General features: G+C 40.2%; 1 protein-coding gene across 2 annotated transcripts; it reads right to left on the bottom strand.

The window, feature by feature from the left end:
* Positions 1-8,202: 8,202 nt before the first annotated feature.
* LOC108435025 lies at positions 8,203-18,378 on the bottom strand. 2 transcript variants are annotated; one of them, XM_037544441.1, is made up of 10 exons: positions 18,151-18,378; positions 17,943-18,051; positions 17,825-17,848; positions 12,919-13,311; positions 12,771-12,830; positions 12,065-12,457; positions 11,477-11,864; positions 11,303-11,350; positions 9,356-9,438; positions 8,203-9,190 (listed from the first exon to the last, which is right to left on the bottom strand). In XM_037544441.1, exons 2-7 carry the CDS (start codon positions 18,004-18,006, stop codon positions 11,548-11,550), a joined length of 1,251 nt encoding a protein of 416 aa, XP_037400338.1. In that variant the 5' UTR covers positions 18,007-18,051; positions 18,151-18,378; the 3' UTR covers positions 8,203-9,190; positions 9,356-9,438; positions 11,303-11,350; positions 11,477-11,547. The 2 variants fall into 2 exon arrangements, with proteins under 2 accessions (XP_037400338.1, XP_037400337.1); XM_037544440.1 differs by having other exon boundaries at positions 17,943-18,017.
* Between the last annotated feature and the right edge of the window lie 2,568 nt (positions 18,379-20,946).

Genomic DNA, 20,946 nt, shown 5'->3' with positions numbered 1-20,946 from the left:
AATGATTTAGTCTTAAACTATATTAATGAAGGGTGGTCTTTGACTTTTACAGTGAAGTATATTAATCCCCACACTGCCCTGTTTTACACCCATCTTACTGCATATTTGGTGTTAGTGAATCTCCCCAGGTCCCACCCACATCACCAATCCATGCTCCACCTCTGGAATCCTCTCCTCAGCCGGCACCCGAGCCTCAACAGCACTCAGCTTCCACTCCCCAGACTGCAGCAGGGGTAAGACTATGCACGATGCTCTTATCAGTTCTGACTACATTCCCAGCAGTTTAATTACTAGTAATTACTGCATGTTTGACATCGTAGGCAACTGAAGATCTTTGTGTCCCTCCTGAGGCTTATCAGGTGCCTGCTTTGTAGTAAGTAATCTAGTTTTCACCCTTTCAAATAGAACTCACCTGCTTATATTTCTTTAGACACAGATTTGCAAAGTATTCGCATGTACGATATTTGTTTTGTAGTACCTACTTTTCCAACTCGTCCAACTTTCCTCTGAGGCTCTCAGCCCTGAACCAGGCTTCCACTGTAAGTCTACCACATCCTCAGTTCTCGGTGTCTCTTTATACCAGAACTTATTCGGTTCTTCTTTTCCTGCTTTCATTCTATAGATTGTTCTGAGCAACAGCCATCATAGGAAGTATGTCTGCATTGCAGGCTGGGTCATTCTTGGTGGACTGGATGCTCGGAATGCCAGGGTAACGCAAAACGTTCATCTAGAAGCAGCTAGAATTGTGTAATCTGAACGATCGTGTGAATTAACAACAAACCTCTCTTCTGCAGGATCTTCCAGCCTACCGTCAGGCATACGATCAGCTGGCAGCCTTCGCAGTGTCGACCAGAGGAAGATGGGTTCCCCGTTTGAGTCTTGGTTCCTCTCAAGGTTTCTTCCTCTTGCTCTGAGGGAATTTTTCCTTGCCACTGTCGCCCTTGGCTTGCTCACTCAGGGCTCAGGCTTGGATTTCTGTAAAGCAGCCTTTTGTAAAAAGGACTTTATAACGAAATGTTGAACTGAAGGGGGTGTGTTTACTTCTTTTCACACAACAGCAAAACATTAATTGACCAGGTGGGCCCAAACTTTCACATATGTCTGTAAAGGAAAAGTTGGGAATGTAAGCTGTTTATCCAGAAGGGGGCAGCAGCACTACATCCAGAGTGCATCCTGTAGCCTGGCTTCCAAATGGTAATCCCACAAAGTGTGGTTTCTCCAGTGCTGGTCAAGAGTAGGACAGTCCTAATAAGGGTCATAACAGGGCTAGTGGTCAGCTCTGTGAGACACAGAGGAACAGTTAGGGCCAAGTGCTCTGTGTGAGTCTGAATGAGTAAATAGTGCTGCTGTCAGTGCTGAGACACTGAGTGGCTCACTGCTTTTACAACACGGAGAAACTTTGGCGCCTTAATACATAATATCACTTATATGTGCAGTGAAATGTGTATATTGTTTTATAATGATTTCAAATGTGCATTGGCCGTGTTCCGAAACCCAACCTATCTACTCTATAATAACTCAATGGTCAAAACAGCACCGTTAACTCATCCTTCCCACATACCAAAGGAGTAGTGCAGAGAGGAGACGGCTGTTCATTCTGTCTTTGGTCCACTTAGATCCCCAAAATATATATACAATGAACTGAAACTGAAAGTATTCTGGGACCTTTGTTTTTGTTATTTAAAATACTTCCACTACACATCCATTATGCTGAACACAAAAACTTACCAGACACTGTATTCAAATATACACAGAGGTAATGGATAAAAATAAAAACTAGCCGAGTTCGACATATTAATGCCGCAAAAAATAAAATGAAAAGTAGAGATGGAAGGATTGCATGGCTAGGAATTGGTTTTGGCCATTTTTCAGCCCAAGTACGCGATCGGCCATCAGTTCGTATTTCCCTAACTTAGCCAGTCTTGAGAGCTGAGCGGGGATGTAAAACATATACATCGCCATATGTATTGCACTTATAAAGAACATTTAATTCTGGAGTATGTTACATATTTGTGTCCTATTTCATTGTAAACTCACTGCGTGAAGCTGTAATTAATGCGGTTTGTTGTCAAAGCTTTAAGGATTTGTTTCTGTTAGCTAGTTAGCTTATGAGGTCTAATCTTACAACCCCAATCCCAATGAAGTTGGGACGGTGTGTAAAACATTAATAAAAACAGAATACGATGATCTGCAAATCCTTTTCAACCTATATTCAATTGAATACACTACAAAGACAAGATATTTAATGTTCAAACAGATAAACTTTATTGTTTTTTGCAAATATTCACTCATTTTGAATTTGATGCCTGCAACATGTTCCAAAGAAGTTGGGACAGGGGCAACAAAAGACTGGGAAAGTTGAGGAATGCTCAAAAAACACCTGTCTGGAACATTCCACAGGTGAACAGGTTAATTGGAAACAGGTGAGTGTCATGATTGGGTATAAAGGGAGCATCCCTGAAAGGCTCAGTCGTTCACAAGCAAGGACGGGCGAGGTTCACCACTTTGTGAACAACTGCGTGAGCAAATAGTCCAACAGTTTAAGAACAACGTTTCTCAACGTGGAAAACAAGGAATTTAGGAATTCCTTAGAAATCTCTGCAAGAAAGCGGCATGGCAGAAAACCAACATTGAATGCCTGTGACCTTCGATCCCTCAGCCAGCACTTCATTATAAACCCACATCATTCTGTAACGTATATTCCCACATGGCCTCAGGAACACTTCAGAAAACCACTGTCAGTGAACACAGTTCGTCGCTCCATCTACAAGTACAAGTTAAAACTCTGCCATGCAAAGTCCATCCATCCATTTTCTAAGCCGCTTCTCCCTCAGGGGAGGGGGGGTGCTGGAGCCTATCACAGCGGTCATCGGGCGGAAGGCAGGCTACACCCTGGACAGGTCGCCAGTCCATAGCAGGGCTTCTCTGGGCCCGAGCTCATCTGAGATGGACTGCTGCAAAGTGGAAAAGTGTCCTGTGGTCTGTCGAGTCCACATTTCAAATTGTTTTTGGAAATCATGGACGTCGTGTCCTCTGGGCCAAAGAGGAAAAGGACTATCCGGATTGTTATCAGCGCAAAGTTCAAAAGCCAGCGTCTCTGATGGTCTGGTGGTGTGTTACTGCCCATGGCATGGGTAACTTCCACATCTGTGAAGGCACCATTAATGCTGAAAGGTACATACAGGATTTGGAGCAACATCTGCTGCCATCCAAGCAACGTCTTTTTCAGGGACGTCCTGCTTGTTTCAGCAAGACGATGCCAAGCCATATTCTGCACATGTTACAACAGCGTGGCTTCGTAGCAAAAGAGTGCAGGTACTAGACTGGCCTGCCTGCAGTCCAGACCGTTCTCCCATTGAACATGTGTGGCGCATTATGAAGTGCAAAATACGACAACGGAGACCCCGGACTGCTGAGCAGCTGAAGTTGTACATAAAGTAAGAATGGGAAAGAATTCCACCTACAAAGCTTCAACAATTAGTGTCCTCAGTTCCCAAACGCTTGAGTGTTGTTAAAAGGAAAGATGATGTAACACAGTGGTAAACACGCCCCTGTCCCAACTTCTTTAGAACGTGTTGCAGGCATCAAATTCAAAATGAGTGAATATTTGCAAAAAACAATAAAGTTTATCCATTTGAACATTAAATATCTTGTCTTTGTAGTGTATTCAATTGAATATAGGTTGAAAAGGATTTGCAAATCATTGTATTCTGTTTTTATTTATGTTTTATACAACATCCCAACTTCATTGGAATTGGGGTTGTAGCTTAGCTTACACTTCACTAGCTTCATGACCTACGACTGAAAATAAAAATTAGATGCTACAAAGGTGATTGTATGTCTGCCTTTTTAGCTTTTAGAAGACTTGCAGAATTAAGAAGCACCAAGATGTAGGTCTAAAATTTGCACTCAGGCACTCTCACTCTTTATATTTCAGCTCGCCATGTTTAGAGAAAAAGAGCTGCATGTATGATCCTGAAAACGGCATTCCCACAGTGAAGTATGAAGGCGGGAGCATCATGATGTGAGCATGCTTTTCTGTAAATGGTTCAGGGGCAAGGAAACATGAATGGAGCAATGTACCACAACATATTAGAGGAGAATTTAATCTCTTCAGCCAAGAACAGGGGAGAAGATGGACGTTTCAACAAATCCACTATCCAAAACATACAACCAAAGACTGTTTTCTGGAAGAGGTGAAGGTGCCTGCATGGCCCTTAACTCCTGACTCGAATCCCATTGAAAATTCATGGAAGGTTTTAAAATTACATCAGTGGGACCCTCATGTCCTCGAGGAATTAAGGACAGTTTGCCATGAATGGACCAAACTTACTCTAACGCATGAAATCAACAAAGTGCCATTTGCTTACGACTTTGTCTTCGCTTAGGACTGTATGCAATTATATGTTTCTAAAACTGCAGGTAAAGGGAATTTTGAATGGTTGCCAGTAAAGCATGATATTCTCACAATGCCAGAGCAAAAGAAAGCAATGACATGCAAAAGCAGCCATTATATAACAACATAATTATTTTTTCTGCTTCTGAAGCTTCGCTTATGTATTTCAAACAAAGCACTGAATAAGTCACTGATGTCAAACCACAATATCAAGTTTCAAATACCAAACACATTCGTCATCAACCCAGCGGTCACTATTTTCAGAGAATGCAGTCATTATACAGGATAACGGTTCCCACTCTCAAGTAAAGTCTTGTAAAACTATAAGGAGGCCATTTAAGTAGGTCACCACAGTTCTATAATGGAACGTCAGACTGGACCTTGAAGTCTGTGGAGTATTTCACTCCACAGTGAAATACTCCAGATGTGAGATGTGGCTCTTCTAGTCTCTCAGACCTGCTTTTCCAGCAGAGGGTGAACTGATGTGCCTGTACTAGACAATGGAATTCTTCCGTGACCTTGTTATTTTAAACCTAAACATTCTTCTCGTCACACCATTACACAGCTTTCCACATCATTTTATCGTACAGATCTGAGTCGTCAATCACAGTGGAGTGTCATGCGTGAAAACTTCCTGTCAAAACGGTCATGAAGTCCAAGTTCTTCAATTTTTAGTGTCATTAAAAAAGCAAAAAAACATACTTAACACAAAACTGCACGCAAGCCTCAACAACTAAATGTAACAATTTATTCGAATATTTACCATGTCCACATTTTATTACAGCTTCTAAGCATTTCAGGAGACTCACTTTCAGATTTTTAAAGAAATCTGCAGGGATTGTTTTTCCACATCTCCAAAGTTCAGTCTTACGCATTGGTTGCATTTTCTGCTCATCGTGATATGAAACTTATCAGCCTGTAAAACCTCACTGCACATCTCAGACATCAGTTTTGAAGTTCATGTTCATGAAGTTCAAATTTCCTTGTCTCAGTAGAGGCTTCTTGATGTCTGTCTTTTCAGACCGATAGCGTTGTCTTCTCACAGTGGAAGGACGGTCAGATCTGAAGCAAGAGTGGACCTTGATTTTTCTCCTCTCTCTCGAAGATGAAAATTTTAAGTGCTGTTTATTGGATGGGGGCAGTTTTGGTGGTCTACTAGGTCTTCCAGGTGGTTGTCAGGAGTCAGTTTTTTTCTGTATAGATTTCTGTAAAGCTTTTTTTTATTTAAGAGATTTTTCATATTCAGATCATATTATGCTGTATGGCTCACAGGGCAGTTCTCTGCCAAGCAGGCCTGATTGTGTGAAAGGCTGGTGCCTGGAGAAGCACAAACACACACGGAGACCCTGTTTGTCCTATAAACTGTAAAGAATGTCTTTGGGAGGCTGTGTTACACTTTTCCCTGTAGTAGTTACTGATTACCTGTTAAAAATGCAATTGCAACCTAATCCAAAGGACTACAACTGGTTTTCCTTCTACCCTATTCCTTATTTGCATATGGTGTTAACTTGTCATGATGACGGGTCTATATTTCCCTCCATTCCCAGCTAGCAGGGAACATTCCCACACCTTTGGCTAAAGTAACCTACAAGTTCTAATGAAGGTTTAAAGAAAATCTTTTATGCCCTGCGATGGACTGGCAACCTGTCCAGGGTGTATCCCGCCTTTCACCCAATGACAGCTGGGATAGGTTCCAGCATCTAGAAGGAGAAGTGGCTTAGAAGATGTGTGTGTGTGTGTGTGTGTGTGTGTGTGAAAACCTTTTAATCTATTGTTCAGAGAACATTTTAAGGATCTTCAACCTATGTTGAATTTATCATCATGCAATATGTTGCTTGAAACGTTATTACATAATGATATAGTTTATTGTCACTATATTTAGCGTTGCCAGGGCAAACTGAAGTCAAGACAAATTTCAAAGGCTCAGGTGATTGTTGTGTATATACAAACCACTTTCAAAATCAGAACATCACTCATGGATTTAGGTCCCGATGTGTCAGAATAAGTCAGACCTATCTAAATTGATTCATATTTTGCAGTAATGCTGTGCTTAAAAGGCAAGACTTTTCGAATAATTATACAGCTGTTCCCTGAAGTTGAGTTGTGAAAAATGGAGATATCTGCAATTTTCGAGAGGCTGATTTGGAAACTGATAATAACAGTTTTCATTAATTCCTAGGAAAATAAAGGAGGAATTTTGTAGCTTTCACTGATATTAAAAAGACACTGCTTTCACAAAAGACATGGTGCTTTATTTTCCAGCTGTTGTCGGCCACAGTCATGCTTTTCTTTTTCTAACCGCTCGTTCTCTATCACAGCTAATGCCTCTCTTTCTCTCTCTCTCCCTCTGCTCACACATAAATATAAACACACCATAAAGATACCTCTGGGGCAGTTCCTTGCCCTTTCCTCTGCAATACAATTAGAAAGTAAAATGAACCAAGTGGTATAAATGCTGGAAAACATATAACCCAAAATTAACAAATGAAGCATATATTATATTTTTCACGTGGGGTGGTTGTCTTCTTTCTTTCTCTGATAAAGTCAACATCTCTGAACTATTTTGCAATTACTGTTTTAGTCTGGGAGAGGCTCTGTTTTGATGAATTTTCATTTGTTCTCAGTTTTAATTATTTAAGTTCAAGCTTGCTTTCTTCCAAATGGTTTATGAGGTAATGTGCTCATTATAAATATATATTTATATACAGTCATATCTTACAGACAGACACCAGTTTATTACATTAGGCCCACATAAGTCCTCCTCCTCTCCTGTTAAATGTGGTGTCCCGCAGGGCTCAGTTCTTGGACCCCTACTTTTCTTAATTTACATTTCACCCCTTGGGCAGATTATTCGTAGCCATGGCCTAAACTTCCATTGTTATGCTGATGATATTCACTTATATCTCAGTACACACTCACCCTCAGATACCCCTCCCAGTACACTAATTGATTGTATTTCTGATTTATAGCTTTGGATGCATAATAACTTTCTCATGCTAAAAACTGCTAAAACTGAAGTCTTACTGGTTGGCCTTAAACCTCTACTATCAAAGTCATCCAATTATTCAGTTAGGTTATTTTTTAACCTCATATTCTCCGGGGTATATTTTGGTTTTTCCATTTGAATTTACATGATTAAATCATAAGGCAAATTATTCAGTAACGGGATGAAATAAATATCTTTTTTTTTGTAAAAGCTCCCCTCAAATGAACAGAGCATGTGTTTCATGATCTACACATATTACTATATGCTTACAATTTACTGCTGAAAGCCAAAAATCTTAGACACTCTTTGTATTTTTTTATAAAAATAATTTTTACAGAGCAGATCGCTGAAGAGACGCCATCTGGGATCCAGTTTACAGCTCAGATTTATGGAAAAATGGCTCAACTTTCTGTAGAAAAAAATTGAGTTCAGCTTCTTTTATTATAAGGGTTTAAAATGACATCACCATCTATTTGACCGGAAAGAAGACAGTTCCAGCTCTCATATGACACCCACCTTTTGAATGTAGCCTATGAAATTTGAAAGTTATGAAGAATATATATTGCCAAGACCTAACGCGCACCATATTCTAGGGCTTTTCCTTCTGAAATGTTTATTTATTATTAATTTTAACAAAAAATCTTACATAGTGAGTTGGCTCTTAGCTGAAGTGGGCTGAGTTTCTTATGCCTGGGTTTTGACATTTTTAAGAGGTACATCTAATCTAATCATAAGACTTACTATTTAGTAACAATGAATGAACTCCTATGAAACTGATCTTGATGTTGTAGTTATAACAATGAGATATGCTTGCCCACATATAGGCCCTTGCACTACACATAGTCCAGCAGTAGTGCCAAGTTGTGCCTTGTGGGTGCAGGTAATTACAAAATCCACAAGACTGCAAGGTGTTCTCATTGAACTTTATTCAGTTTTGTCCTGATTACCTCCATTTTGGCTGTCTAGTTAAAACAATACAGGAAGAAATAATGTATTATGAATGTATAATGAATTATGGGTCATACATTGAAACAGAATCAAAGTTGAGCAAATGTCTCCAATAATATTTTTAGAATCTTGTAATTTTCCAGCCTTTATATTTAAAAGTTTTCCTGCTCTAGAACCATAATTTTAACCTCAAAGTCAATGAGTTAGAGCACAAGAGAAATTCAACCCAAGATTACCCCAAAATAAATGAACAGACTTATTTAATGTATTTAAATAATATGATTTCAACCCATATTCATGATATTTATGCAAAATTCAAATTAAGAAAATTGACTATAATGTTCTTGCACAGCTTAGTAATGACAGTAGAGCTGGAGTGAGGTTAAAGTTGGTGCTGACCGATGGCAAACATTGGCAACAGGTGTTTTTAGAGCATTCCTCAACTATCCCAGTCTTTTTTTGCCCCGTCCCAACTTCTTTGGACCGTGTTGCAGGCATCAAAAAACAATAAAGTTTATCCATTTGAACATTAAATATCTTGTCTTTGTAGTGTATTCAATTGAATATAGGTTGAAAAGGATTTGCAAATCATTGTATTCTGTTTTTATTTATGTTTTACACAACGTCCCAACTTCATTGGAATTCGGGTTATGAATTTTAGGAAGTATTTTACAGTATTACATGCCAAAATACCACAACAATTAATTAAGCAAATATATTCTGGGAGTTTTTCACACAGTGAAGTATAACCAGATTCTTTTGGCTCACAGAATCAACAGTCAGGGACTTTTCTTCTGAACGCGTTTCACTTTCACTCTTACAGCGGATGCCACACCCCACCTCCTCAGTTCATCCTGAAGCTGAAAAGCAATATTGTTTCCGTTTTGAATTTCTCCAGTATTTTTAGAATTGAGGAGCAGGTATGAGATTTGAATGCAGGGATAAAGGAGAAGTGCATAACTACAGTGAATGTTTATTAGAAAGTTTGATTGCAATAAGAAATAAGAAATAAGGTAATAACTTACATTCTGCACAACAATCATTTGGTTGTTGGTGTCTGTCAGGTTATTGCTGGTCAGGACTCTCAGTCGTGCTACTAGAATGTGGTCTGGAAAACACACAATCAAACGTCACAATACGCATGAAGTAATAATCATTTTTGTAAAAACATTGCATAACCTACCTGTGAGGTCTCTCAATCGAGTAAAACTATGATAGGTTTCCTCCACAGTAAGTCCTTCATGAGGGATGTTTAACTTTAGAGTAAATTTACTTCAGTTTAGAGTCAATGAATGAATCAAGTTGGATTTTTCAGATTTTTAAGTGTGAGATAAGCTGATTCACAAAAACATGAGGTTTTATAAGCCTTTTTACTCATTTTTAGCAATTGTGGAGAGGAATGCAGATGGTCAAAGAGTAGTAGATCAAAAGAATACCTCAAATATGCTAAGTGATTTGTGAAGACATCACCCAAATGTAAGGAGAAAAAATAAAGCCATCAACTCTTAATGCAACCCTAAATGAAGCAGCTATATGTTCCTACTGGTCTATTTAAGGCTGACCAGAAAAATTTTAATGCCCCCTAGTGTGTGTGTTCTAAAGGTCTAAATCCACAGTGTGTTGGTTCAAAATTCTAATTCTACTCCAGAATTCCAGAGTTCAACTGAAAGAAAAGCAGAAAAGCAGGGACAGTAGCAGTGGCCAGCTGAGGGAAAGGAACAGGCTACCACTGACCATTTTTAACCAATGAAATCCATTTTATGAGTTAACTTGAAATAAAACTCAGAAAAAAAGAAGTCTAATTTGCACACTTCAAACCCTCCAATTTAATTTTTTAGGTTTGAGATGCGGGGAGAATTTTTTGTGTTCCAAAAAAAATGTAAACACTGGATGACCAGTTAACTCTGCCTGCAGGGAACACTCATAGTCCTCCGAACTGAAATGCTGACTGCATATTCTCTGAAAATCTATGTGAAAATCTATTTTGCCATGTCATCTGAATATATTACTTGGGGTACAGGAATACAAAATACAACTATTTGTTTCTCTGCAGCTGAAACCAGGGAGGCACTTCAGTACCAAAACATAAACAAAAGCTATGTTTACACAGCAGGTAAAGTCGGCACAAATCAGATCTTTTTCTCCGTATGTGACACAGATGTGTGTCTTTGTGAACAGCAAAAAATGCATTTAATCTGACATTTTCAATTCCGATTTGAGACGCTTGTGGTTCTGAAATATGTATCCGCGTATCTGGCGGCAAGTCTGACTAGTCCTTGAAATACTTGAAATACAACATCGCTTCGTGGTGCTGAGACTCATCACAGCCACTCCTTGTTTGAAGAGGTTTCGACCAAATCTTGAAATGGAGGAAACCAAGGCTGCATCATTAGAGAACCGTTTAACAGCATTCGAGGACCCGAAACAAGAAGTGGCCGAATTGCAACCATTGGAACTTTATGATTGCTCCTGTGGTGCTGGTGAAAACAATACTAAAAGCTCTGGGAACGACTGATGTTTTCCAGCTGTCGTAATTCTTTGCCTCTGGATGAGGCATGTTAGGCATTGTTCTTTTGTGCATGTGGGTCGGTTTAGGAGCTGATCAGTTCAGACTGACGTAGCATATAGGTCACATTTAAATGATAATTTACATTTAAACAGCCAATCGAAAAAATCTGGTTTGGTGAGAAAATCAGATTTGGGCCATTTTACTGCTTTAAACTGTGTAAACGTAGCCAAATTGTATGTTGTAGTTTTTGTGACTGCTCCATTCAAAAATTTGAAGTTGAAGCCAATCTCTAAAGATTGCCGCCTATACTTGTTTTCCTGGCACACACTGGTCCCCTTAATACCAATGCCACAGCCCTCTGAACATATACATCTCTTCTAGGCCACAATTTATTAATCTTCTAATGGTTACGTCCACCATACACTTTAAAGAAACACTGACAAATACATAAAGTAGCTCTTACTCTGTGGGGTAGTTGTTGGTGTGCTGGTGCCAGTTATGTTGCTAGTATCTGAAAGTGAAAACTGAAAAAGTTAGAAGAAAGTCACGGAGGACCTGCTTTAGCCATTACTATTTCCAAACCAAGATCTGATTACATGTAAGATAAGATTTTCAAGCATCTGAATCAGTACATTACCTGTGCAATAGGCTGCAGAGCAGAAGGTTGGTTTGACAACTCATACACATAGTAATTTCCTGGGCAAGCCTTCACTTGAATGGAAAAGATTTTGAAAAAACAGCAGTCTCCGAAATTTGATCCGCAGATTTGCGTACTACCACTCCGTCTTCTAGGCGTGGATGAGAGCCATTGAGCCACAGTGGGGTGTTAGTGCCACAGTTGTCTGGCCTGACACATGATTCTGGCATTTTGGCACTTGATCCCTGATAGAACAGCCTATACCAGCCGACCCAGTTGATATTCATATCACAGTGTGAATTTGTGGTGGAGTCAGTGCTGTTTCTCCAAGTATCATTCAGGGCAGTATAGTTGTAGCAGGGGTCTATAGTGGAGTTGCTAAAAGAAACTGTAATTGAAACAAGGTTTTTAAAAATGTTTCACTGACGTTATGTACCAGCATGATAAAACTGAATTTAGTATTGAACCTCTAATGACATCTGGTTAGCCCTTTCTTTTTGAAAGAAATAGATCATGTGACCAGATGAAAATCCAAAGAGTTGATAATAGAGGGATATAAAAAGTTATTAAAGAGGGCTTTTACTGTACCTGCACAGTATGAAGGAACCGGGATCGATACGTCTGGTTTAACAAGTTTATAGACGTAATAATTTCCAGGGCAAGCCTTGACTTGGATGGGGTTAGATTTGTAGTAATTGCAGGAAATGAAGAGCCAGCGAGATCCAATTACGTCACGAGTCACAATTCCGTCCCCAACCTGAGGATGTGAACCTCTGAGGATCAGCGGAGTAAAACCACCACATGTAATCTGATAGCCACACCACTCAGACATTTGAGCACTTTGTCCTTGAAGATACAGTCGATACCAGCCCTTCCATTCTACACGGGTGTCATCATGTCCTCTGTAGTTTGTGTGAATATCTCTCCAGTAGTCGTCCAGGGCAGTATAGTTATAGCATGGGTCAAAGCTGGAGTCTGTTGCTGCAAAACGGAACCAAATAAAGTTATGTGGCAATCTTGTAAAGAACTGGAACTGCTGTAAATATTGGCAGCAACTGGGGCTAAGAAAAATGTTTTTTTATAAATTTGGCCCGTAACTCCTAAAATGATTTCCACAGTCTTTGCCAGCATGTGGACAATGCTGATTCCGTTGCAAGGGTGTGCACATAGGCGATGCTTAAACTAAAAAATTACACTGTCATAGAAAATGGAGCATTACTATTAAGAGTTATAAATCATTTTTAAACATTTGTAGCTTATGAAGCTTAAGCAAAAGATCATTACAGCTACGTACTTGTATTGGTTTCTTGAATGACTCCACTTGAGAAGTTGGTTGGAGTTAGTGTGGTGCTATCTGCAAGAACACATTTCTTTAATATTACAAAAATATCAAGTATTAGCCTAAAATGGCAACATTGTAATAAAAATGTCTTGAATGATACCTGCACAGTAAGCCAAATTACATGAGACAGGCTTGATGAATTCATAGACAGAAAAGTTTCCTGGGCACGCTTTGACTCGAATGGAGGTTGTACTGTAGTAACTATAGCAGCAGCTTCCACCAGCATTACCACAGATCTGACGGGTGACTATTCCATCCTGTATCTGCGGATGTGAGCCGTTTAGCCACAGAGCAGCAGCGGTGGTACAGCCCGAACTACAGTGTTCTGGCATGTGAATGTTCATCCCATGATAGAGAAGACGATACCAGCCGCTCCACTCAAAGTCTCGATCACACACGTTATCTCCTGATTCGTTAGTAGCTCTCCAGGGCTGATCCAGGACTGTATAGGTATCGCACGGGTCATAAACGGAGACTGCTGTACTGAGTGCAGCTGTTAAAGACATACAGTCACATACACACACACACAAACACACACACACACACACCACACACACCAAAAACAGTATTAAATTGTCTAATCGAAAACAAATGAACCCTCAAATGCATAAAGGGTATAATACAGTGTGTGATGTTTTTAAACATTTTATCAATAAAACATTTAACTTTCTTAATCCTCCATGTATTCCTCAAAAGGTTTGACTATGGAATATTTACATGCAGTCTGCAGGCCTAGCTGCTGGGTTTTATACACCTGTGTCCATGAACGTGATTGAAACACCTGAATTCAATGATTTGGATGGGTGAGGGAATACTTTTGGCAATACAGTATATAAAAGTATTCTGTAACTCCAAGCTAAACTTATTTTCCACACGGAAGTCTGAAATTTGTGTTACATGGAATTAGATACAGGAAGAAAAGGTTGTTTTAAGAACAATTCCAGTTAAGTCCTGAATAAGACACTCACAAGACATGCTTTGTTTTATTTTTGTTTCCTCCTATGAGAAATGCTGTGGCACTCTATCTAACATTCTGAAATGGCATATTTGGTGTAGAGTTCAGTCAGCACACTGTAATCCTAACATACAGGTATCTCCTGTACATCATCCAGAGGATTCAATCAATAGGGGGTCACTCAGAGGTTTTTTCAAGCCCTTGGCACTTCAAGGCTTGACTACTGCAGCTGCCTCTGGTTTTCATGGCAATATGCCCTTGCAACTGATCCCGAATACAATAACACTGAAATTCACTGCACTGCCTTCATCTAGCTACTTACACTGAAGTGAAAATGTAAGTGTCTTGCCTCCAACGTCAACAATGAATCAACTTCAGTGGCACACACAGGGCGCAAGTAAGACAAGCATCAATACTGTGTCCTGTACAGGTAGTTTAACGTTTAAACATAGATTCAGTGATAGAGGTGCAAGGATTAACTGACTAAAATAAAATACCGTAATGGTTGGCAACTAATTTAATAGTTGATTAGTTGATGACATCATTACGTTTCTTTCTCGTCCTTAGTAGAAATGTTTTGATGTTACTGACTGGAGTTAATAAAAAAAATGATATGAATATGCAAAATGAAAAAAAGGAATATTCAAAAAGATGATGAGTCCCTGTTCTTCTCTTTATGGACTTTTTGGGGTCTCAAATACAAAGCTCTGAAGTCAGAAATGTAAACAATCATAAAGCAGAACATATATTGCCACCATAAAACACTTGGGGGCAGTCATGGGCTGGAGGTGAGGGAACTGGCCCTGTGACTGAAAGGTTGCTGGTTCGATCTCCAGTGCTGAAAGTCCATGACTGAGGTGTCCTTGAGCAAGACACCTAACCCCCAACTGCTCCCCGGGCGCTGTGGATAGGGCTGCCCACCGCTCCGGGCAAGTGTGCTCACTGCCCCCTAGTGTGTGTGTGTATTCACTAGTGTGTATGTGGTGTTTCACTTCACGGATGGGTTAAATGCGGAGGTGGAATTTCCCCGTTTGTGGGATTTAAAAAGTATCACTTAACTTAAAATGAAACAAAAAAATATAATGGAGTAAAAAAATACCTTTACTTACTTTAGTAAAAGTAATATGATTTGAAAAATACTCAGGAGCGTGAAAATCCATTAATAAAAGCAATGGTTGGATAGTGTAGTGGTTAACACCTCTGCCTTCTACAATGTAGACTGGGGTTCAATCCCCACCTGGACAAGCACCCTACACTATTCCAATAAGAGTCCTTGGGCAAGACTCCTAACACTGCCTTGGCCTACCTATGTAAAATGATCAAATTGTAAGTCGCTCTGGATAAGAGCGTCAGCCAAATGCCGTAAATGTAATATGTTACTGAAGTCCATGTACTTGAGTAAATGTAGCTAGTTATTCCCCACATCTGAATAGGTTTATAAAGACATGTGATTAGCAAGACATGAAAGACAATTTTAGTCAGTGGCCTAATTGCAGCTATCCGCTCCATCAAAGCACATCTTTTCGGCAGCAGGGAATATCTGCCTCTCACAACATATAAAGATGCTGACTTTCCTCTGTTTCAATAAAGACCTGAAATTGTACAATTTAGCTGCAACAACGCAACTATGCACAAAGCACAGCGTGCATTGTTTAAATTTAAAATTTAAGTTCAGAATTAATTTAAAGGAAAGTGTTATTATATTTTTCGTATATTACTGATACTTTGCACATCCTTGGTCTTCAATTTTGACAGGAAAAAATTGGTGTTTTATTTATCTTTTGTATTAGCAGGAAGGTTCATCACAGCAATGAATTTTTTGAATAAAGGTTTCATTTTTATTGTCTTCTTTGTTAGTAGCAAATACATAAAACAACCTCAAGTTAATTTAAAAGCTGATAGTTACATAGTTATTTGGTAATTTAGTGATTCATGACCTCAATAATAGATTATTAATTTCAGCAATCAATAGATTGCTTGACTATCAATTTCATTGTTTGTTTTAGCCCTACTCGGTGATGAACTAATATTAATATTATCTTTTAAAAGCCCAAAATGCATTAATTTTAAGATGTTATCTCAAGTAGAAAACGAAGCATAACAGTGTCTGCAAATTGCCATATGTGTAAACTGTGTCTGGCTAATAGCTAAACCGTGGCTGCCCACCAGTGTTGTATGTCTTGTGTAACAGTAACACTTTATCTGTCCAACCCCCCCCCCCCTGAAAAAAACTCCAGAGGCAAGTTGCATCTGTATCAAAGACAATGGGCCACATTTTTAAAAGTATGATGTAACTGCCACACAAAATGATTAGCGCACCAGTAACTTGTGCGGTTTAAATAACTCCAGTATTTTCTCTGCTGTTGTAGGCAAGAGCCAATCAAAATCCACATGTAAACGAGGTCATACATATTAAAGACATTCCCAGTGAAGCCACGGTTGGCTGCCAAAATGACCAAATGAAAACAAAGAAAGAAAACGTGAATTCTAAGACACAGAGCTACAGATTTAAGGGATGAATGTGGGCAAATAAAAATGAGATGCTTTTAACTTTACATCAACTTGTAAAATGTCACTTTCCCATGTTTCAACTGAATTCCAAATCCACTGTAAACAGAAGAAATATTGAATGAAGCATTAAAGCTGCGAAAATCTATTCCTTAAAAGAATAAAATCCGGTCAACCAGGTGTAACGCCGGGGTGCGAGGAGGTGGACGCATGATACAGGTCAGACATGATAAACACAGAAATACCGAACCAATATAAAAACACAATACAGACCAATAAGACACTCAGGAGAACACAGGGATTAAATACATGGGTTGAATAGGGATCACAAGCCACAGGTGGAAACACAGGTGGGAACAATCAGGGGCGGAGTAACCAAAGAAGGGGCCGGACTGGGATCAAAACAAAAAGCACATGGAAGATCAACATGTAAACAAAAAGCACATGGACCGGATTGGGAGGGGCCAATCGTGACATCAGGTAGTTAGAATCTCTACTTATCAAATTGTTTAACGCTCATTTGGATTCTAAGCTGAACTGTTTTTCCGCATGCAAGAGGGGGAATTTCGAAACATGGAATGCGATGGAGGTAGATTAAGATTAAGATTAAGTGACCCTTATTAGTCCCACAACGGGGAAATTTCACCTCCGCATTTACCCATCCGTGAAGTGAAACACCACATACACACTAGTGAGCACACACACACTAGGGGGCAGTGAGCACACTTGCCCGGAGCGGTGGGCAGCCCAATCCGCAGCACCCAGGGAGCAGTTGGGGGTTAGGTGCCTTGCTCAAGGACACCTCAGTCATGTGCTGTCGGCTCTGGGGATCGAACCGGCAACCTTCCGGTCACGAGGCTGGATCCCATGACTGCCCCAAGAAGAGGCTATATTAAGTACCAACACCAGTTGAACCTGTCAATCTGAAATCCACCTCAAGCAAGTTATTTTCTCCTGTTATCCCACACCAGCAGTGAGAAAGTCTGTCATGTTACTTCATCCAAACAGACCAAATCACATCTTTTTAATACATTGGGTAATCCGCTGAGTGTATGGATGTGTGATGTGTTGCATGGAACTGGTGAAAATATCATTTAGTGCACATCGTTTTTTTACCAGGAAAATAAAGGTCAGAAATTCAGATGATTTTTTTTTCTTTTTTTTGCATTGTGTTGGGAACTGCTACAGGTATAGTTAAATTAAGTAAGGCATAAACGTGGCCTCGCATCACACAAGTGGTAAAACTGAAAATCTTCGTTCATGAATGAACATAAGTTTTACTACCACTCTATTTGCTCTTAACATCACTGTAAATCTACCAGTGCGTTTTATGAATCTGGCCCAGAGACGCCTGCCTCCAAACTAAGGTTCTGTGCAGTTTCAGTAGCCTGTGGTCCAGGTCTACACTTCTCCTTGAGAACAAGTTCAGTTCTTAGAATTGATTTATGAAGGTCTGAACTGTATGTGGCAGGACATTAGACCCCTCTTCAAAAAAAAAAGAAGAAAAAAACAAGAAAAAGAATGAATTATAAAGCGTCATTACCTGTTTGTGCTTTTGTAAGTCCACCTGTGAAGCATTAAGAGAAAAGAAATATTGAGCAAACTGGAGAAAGATGTCCAGACGACTGAGCCAACTGTGAAAAGGGCATTTAAAGACGTACTTATCATTAATACGATGGCCACTATCTTCAGAGACAGCGCAGGCATTTGAACTGAACCCTCCATTGTCACATTGACTTCAATGTCAGACAACAAGTAAAATATTCAAATCTGCAATATAAAGCAACACGACTCTTACTTTAGATTAGTTCCAGCATCTATGCTGTTTTCATCATCATAATACAATTTTACAAACTGCAGCTCACTCACTTCTCTCCTCAGACAGAAGAACGTGCTCCATAAGCTTCAGGTAAGGTCAAACTGCAACAGATTTCCTGGCATCACATTTAAATATGTTCAACCACCCAACCTGCTCTTCACAGAAGTGATGATGGAAAAACGTGATTTCCTTGTTGTCTACATGTCACTGTCGTCACTGCGGGCAACACTGAGGGATCACTTCCAACACTGCCTTAAAAAAATACTTTCTTTTTTTAATCTGTTAAAGAGCCTGTCAAATAAGATTTTTATGACAGTTATAAACGTACTTCCAAAACAAATCGGCACTCCAAGATGTAATTTAATTGCTTCATGTCGTGTGGTTGAGGCAGATTGAAGTATTACTGTGAATAAAAGTTTTAACCAGAAAATGAACTGTTAGGACGCACCCATATTAGCTGTTCTGTGTAAACTGTGAGAATCAATAGAGCAGGCTGCAATATAACTTTTCACCCCGTCCCAGCATACCTGCTGAATGAGTTATGACTGTTGCAATACCAACCACACCTGTTCCTGGCAAAGGCAGAAGTCATTTCAAGAACAATGCAACTGGCATATCATATCCACTTCTGTTGTTTTCACCTATTGGCATACATTACATTACATTAATGGCATTTTGCTGACGCTCTTATCCAGAGCGACTTACAATTTGATCATTCTCACACAGGTAGGCTAAGGTGGTGTTAGGAGTCTTGCCCAAGGACCCTTATTAGAATAGTGTAGGGTGCTTGCCTTGGTCGGGGATTACATACATACAGCTACTGTTTGAACGAGGTAAACAATTTACGATGAGCAGACAAACAAAATGGTCCAAAATGACAAAGTTACCGCTTTGGAGATACAAGATTCTGACAGACGATATTGCTGAAGGTATGAAGTCTGCTTAAAGCCACACTGACCAATTAACATCCTAATAGCTTAAATAAATAAATAAATGCTGGTTTGTGGACGGCATGGTGCCGTGGTGGGTAGCGCTGTTGCCTCACAGCGAGGAGGGCCTGGGTTCGATTCCCCGTCCGGGCGGCCTGGGTCCTCTCTGTGTGGAGTTTGCATGTTCTCCCCGTGTCTGTGTGGGTTTCCTCCAGGTTCTCCGGTTTCCTCCCCCAGTCCAAAGACATGCAGTCAGGCCAACTGGACATGCTAAATTGCCCCTAGGTGTGAGTGTCTGTCTGTCTGCCCTGCGATGGACTGGCGACCTGTCCAGGGTGTATCCTGCCTTCCGCCCGAAGACCGCTGGGATAGGCTCCAGCATCCCCCCGTGACCCTGATGGAGAAGCGGCTTGGAAAATGGATGGATGGATGGATGGATGGATGCTGGTTCGCGAGGACAGCGCTCAGTACAATAGCGCTTCTTTTAGGACGGTGACAATACGTATTTTGTTTTTTTCCACTCACCCCTTAAAGACGGGGGCCAAACGCATGGAGGAAAATGCAAAAAAGAGGTATTTGGAGACACCTGATACCTCTTTTTAAACAATACATCTGCTTTTTGTGGAGTAGAGTAATTACACACTTTTGATACACCCATAAGTCTTGGATTAACATAGACGTTCGCTATTTAAGCACTGCTGCACACTGTGCTATAGTGACCCTTATTAGTCCCACAACGGGGAAATTTCACCTCCACGTTTAACCCACCCGTGAAGTGAAACACCACATACACACTAGTGAGCACACACACATTAGAGGGCAGTGAGCACACTTGCCCAGAGCGGTGGGCAGCCCAATCCGCAGCGCCCAAGGGGCAGTTGGGGGTTAGGTGTCTTGCTCAAGGACACCTCAGTCATGCACTGTCGGCTCTGGGGATCGAACCGGCGACCTTCCGGTCACAAGGCTGGTTCCCTAACCTCCAGCCCACAACTTCAGTAGCGAGGAACAACTAGCTTGTTTAAAGTGGATATAATAACCTACAAAAGGTGTCACCTCCAGCTTTACGCTCCAGTCAGTAACCAAAAAGTTACAACCGACTTTCCTGATGACCAGAAGAAAGCCCTGTTAGTTTGCTTTGACCCCTAGTTAAGGCTGCTTACAGCTGCATTTCTGTAAATCAAACATATAAGAATAAATGACACTCCAAAGACCTTGTTGGATCCTCTGTTTACAAGCTTCTCTTTCAACAGCATAAGCTCATAAGCCGTGTCAAGCTATAAATCTTCCAGAAGACGTTGTCTTAGATGTTATCGTCTTCCATCTACGCTTGCCAGAAGAAAGCTCTAACTTTCACAAGCAAAAGTGCGTGGAGTTTCCAGACACTACTGGAACCAGCTTCTATGGCCAGATCAAAACCTAGACATTAAACGCTGAAAGCGACTTTGATGCAAATAGAAGATCAGTTATGCAGAAAAGATTCTAATCCCCATTATAAATCAGGGGTGAAAAGAGTACTAAAAAAAGTGAAAGTATTTTATTTGTAGTTGAGTATCTGAGTTACTTATTGTGTCTGCAATTATGGTTTTATTTGTCATTTATTAGAAATAATGCATACAAACAAAACGTCTCTCTGTGAACTGTGTAAGGAACAAGGTTTACATTAAACTGCATGCCTTTCATGGTTAGATGATTTATATAAAACAAACACACAAACACAAAGTAAGAGTGAGAGAGAGAAAAAGAGCGAGAGAGAGAAAAAGAGCGAGAGAGAGCGGGGAAGGAGAGAGGGGGGAGAGAGAGGGGGAGAGAGAGAGAAAAAGAGAGAGAGTGAGCAGGGGAGGAGAGAGGGGGGGAGAGAGAGAGAGAGAGAGAGAGTGAGAGAGAGAGAGAGAGAGAGAGAGAGAGAGAGAGAGAGAG

The sequence above is a fragment of the Pygocentrus nattereri genome, chromosome 13 (assembly GCF_015220715.1).
Source record: "Pygocentrus nattereri isolate fPygNat1 chromosome 13, fPygNat1.pri, whole genome shotgun sequence".
Lineage (NCBI taxonomy): Eukaryota > Metazoa > Chordata > Actinopteri > Characiformes > Serrasalmidae > Pygocentrus > Pygocentrus nattereri.
The sequence above is the reverse complement of the archived record's forward strand: the minus strand, read 5'-3'. Positions and strand labels throughout refer to the sequence as shown.